The sequence below is a fragment of the Apis dorsata genome, unplaced genomic scaffold, assembly GCF_000469605.1.
Source record: "Apis dorsata unplaced genomic scaffold, Apis dorsata 1.3 scaffold_194, whole genome shotgun sequence".
Taxonomy (NCBI): Eukaryota; Metazoa; Arthropoda; class Insecta; order Hymenoptera; family Apidae; genus Apis; species Apis dorsata.
The window spans coordinates 1,860,180-1,864,125 of NW_006263478.1; the positions used below are offsets into that span (position 1 = coordinate 1,860,180).

The 3,946-nt window shown below is 29.7% G+C and overlaps 1 protein-coding gene across 1 annotated transcript in view; it reads left to right on the forward strand.

Moving 5' to 3' along the window:
* Positions 1-3,946, forward strand: part of LOC102679861 (1-phosphatidylinositol 4,5-bisphosphate phosphodiesterase epsilon-1-like) — a 103,590-nt gene that overhangs the window by 73,972 nt on the left and 25,672 nt on the right. The window contains exon 8 of the mRNA XM_031509945.1: positions 2,744-2,939. Within this exon, the coding sequence (XP_031365805.1) occupies positions 2,744-2,939 (196 nt within the window). The remainder of the gene's footprint in view (positions 1-2,743; positions 2,940-3,946) is intronic.

The window sequence follows — 3,946 nt, forward strand, 5'->3', positions numbered from 1 at the left end:
TTTCCATGTACCCACATCCATGTACCGCAATTTCAAAAATTATAATATACATCTCTTTGATCACTTAATTATTTGAAGAAAAATTGTTATAAAAGCATGTGTGTGTGTGTGTGTGTGTGTGTGTTCAATTAAATTATAAATTCGTGTGATATACATTATTACACGTGCATGTGTGGACGATAATTTGTGTTTGACATAAAATTGATATAACACGAATATAACAAGGAATAAAATTGAATGAAAAGAATAGAATTAACGAAGGAATAATTCAAAGTGTGTTTTATTCCGATGGATTGTTGAAAAATAACGAAACAAATTGACCAAAGCAGCACAGTATATATATATATATCCTGACTTTGATATATTTCGTTTCGTTGGAACGAACGAGCAAACAAAATTTAATTTCAAAGATTAAAAAAAAAAGGAAAAAAAAGCATGTAGAACAAATATCAATTTCACTATTTATACAAAATTATCATTGGATGAATTTACTTTTAAATAAACTCGATGAATATTCGATGAATAAATAAGCCATTTCGAAATATATTCTGTAAATACACATAGTTCGTTTCAATTAACGATTAGCATTTAGATTTTACGAACGATATATCCGTTTATTAAATAATTGTGAATAATATATTATATTATGTGTTCAAATATTTAATTATTATTATTTAATATTTTTTAATTATTATTATTAGATATTCCTAATTTATGAACAGGATATATTTTGATTTTTAAAATAGAAAATCATTTCTTGAAAGTTTCTGAGTTGCTGAGTTGATTTGTTTTATTAAATAAAAACGAATTTTTTATTTCTACTTAATGATTGTTGAAAATTGACGCAAAAATTTTTGAAGAAATAATTTACAAGTGCTCTTAATAACGCAGATTACTTCAACCGTGTTAAAATAAATTAAATTCAATTATTATCCACGAATTCAACAGTTTCTTCCTCCATTAAAATTCACAGAGAGAGATTTTTTTTTTTTTTTTTTTATAAATTCACCAAAGGAAAAGCTGTGCCACAAATTGCACCCTTGTGGTCGTTTCGGAAAAACGAAATGGAAAAATAAAATAGTTTTTATTACCGGGATCGTAAAAAACCGCCAACCTCCGCAACCGCGAACGAAAAGATAAAAGTTGCAACAGTCGTCCTACACACATGGTCATTGTCCTGGTCGTTTCCTCCATTTACAATTTATCCCGCGCTATATAACTCGCGCTCTAGTTTCAGTTTCGAGAACTATGCGATTAACCGAATGCATAGTTGAAATTTTACGTGCACCTGCGCCATCTTGACCTATTACTTCACAGAACTTTGGCGGAAATTTCTTCAATGGATGGCGATGGTCTTTCAAAGACGATAAAATTAGATTAAGAATCTCGTAATTATTGAAAATACATTGTGAAACGAAATGATATAATATATTGATGTAAAATTTTACATCTATAATAATGATGATGATGTTTCGAAGATTATGAGATTAGATTAAGAATCTCGTAGCTATTGAAAATACATTGTGAAACGAAATGATATAAAATGATGTAAAATTTTATACAATATAATGATACATACTACGTCGTGAAATTATCATCGTTAATTATATAAAAATAATATAGGTAAAAATAAGGGGAAAAAAGGATAAAATCTATCGATGTTAATGAAGAAATTAAGTTTGAGAAATCAAGTTGAAGATGCGTGCACTTCCGAGGGAATGAAGATTGCTCTCCATCTTCAAAGAAAGATGAAAGTACGAAATAAAATTTGTTGGGTTTAAAGCCTTTTCGAGAAAATCCAGTTTAAGGTATAGCTTAGGCATTTTAGGCGTTCTTTGGGTACCGACAGATGTGCTAAACGCATTCCATCAGGAGTTAACCAAGTGCACACGTGCTCGACAAGATTTCAAACTTGATTTTCTTCGAATGAGATCTCGAACTTTTTTCTTTATTCTTTTTAATTTGTGTATGAAATAACTTTTTGTACAAATATGTTATCCAACATTGGACGACGATAACATTTCTTTCTCTTATAAGAAATATAAATAGGAAATATAGTTTATTATTAATAAAAGATGAAGTAATGAATATTTGGACGTTATCTGAAATTTTGTTGTAAAATTATACGAATTAAACGAATTTAAGACGATATCAAATCTTTTTTATTTTAATCTATTCTGTACGTGCTTCATTTGACCATTTCATATTACTTTATTTAAAACACAAAGTTTCAAATAGAGGGTATCATAATACCTCCAAGCATTAAATTAACACGACAGTATCCCGTTTCACCATACTTAAACACTCCTCTTTGCCTCGCAGGAATTAAGTCACTAATCATCTTAAACACCTCATGTAATACGATAAAAAACAATTTCCTTTGTATATAGATTTGTATAGAAACAATAATTACATTAAATATATCGACGCACATGAAATATCGTTTCTTAAAAATCGTGTGAACTCGAATTGGGTTAACGTCAAGAATATCAAATTTTCAATAATTTTCGAAAAAAAATCATGAGAAAAAGATAAATAATCATAATTAATGATGTCAAAAAAAAATCAATTACAAATTTTAATTGTATACGATTTCAACCTTGGTTTTTTCTTTTTACCAAACTTTAATCAATATTAATTTCAATAAAGAAAAAATACACAGATCAATGACATACATACGTTTTCATTCGATCGTTTCACCTGCCAAATTAAATTCAACCAAACACGAATGGTTTTGACGCAGGTCCAACAAGCTGAAACCCTTTTGGAACAGCGTGAACGAGCCGGTACCAGTTTTGGAAAGCCTCTCCTCCGCCCTTTTGTCATCCGAGTATGAATTCGCGCTTGCCCGCTCGTTGGCTATGCCGGAATGCCCGGTGGTCCCATTCTTCGGGGCTTTCTTGCGGGAATTGCGGGAAGTCATCGCATTCGAATCCAAGGTAAATCGTTTTTAAACTTCATAAACTTCCCCCGTGTGTAATTGCTATGCGAATCGCACCTTGAAAAACAAACCTTGAAACTTTCCCATCGTGGGAAACGCGATTGGAATTATAACGATAAATTCCGAGTTCTCGAGGCACACTCCTTCGCTTTTTTTACGAATTAAATTTTAATAGATAATAGCCTCGAAATATGAGGCAATTTGTCCTTTTATTTATTTTTGTTTTCGAATAATTCGTTCTGTACGTTGTAACAAATTGTGAAATTAATTGATGCTAATGTGCAAGTTTTCCTTTAGATAAATATCTCTTAGAATTTGGCAACGAGATATTTTATTTTCTACGTTTTTAGAAAGGTTGGAGGAGTGTTTGATTGAAGAAATATATATTTTTGAATTTTATTGGTAAATGAAAATGATAATATTAAGTTCATTCGATCAAAATATTTCAATAGTAATATTTAGCAATAGATATTTCTATCTTCGCGCTATAATTCGACTGTTCTATTTTCAGAACTTGCGTAGCAATAAAATCTTGTGGTTACACAATCATGGATTTATGCTTGAATTGGAACAGATAATTAGACGTTTCTCGAAGATAAATCGCTTACTTTTTATTTATAGAAACAGTCTACAATTTTCGAAAGATTGTATTTTTGAGAGGATGAAAAATTATTGGTGAACGTATTAAGCTAAAAAAAAAAAAATATATATAATAATAGTATTATATAATTCAGAAGTCTAAAAATTATTGAAAATTTCGCAAGCATCGATTTTTTCGAACAATTACTTCCAAGCCAATTAAGCGATCGAGGTCATCGACAACTTTTTTTTCCCCCCCTTTATAATATTTTTAACGTCGAAAATAGATATCACCCACAAAATATAAATGGTAAAATAAACAGGAAAATGAACAAATTTTTCGAATGTTGTCTTGTGTATGTGAATGTAGTTTTCCAATATTCAATATCTGACCCGTTTAAAAAAAAAAAAAAAAAGGAAAAAAAA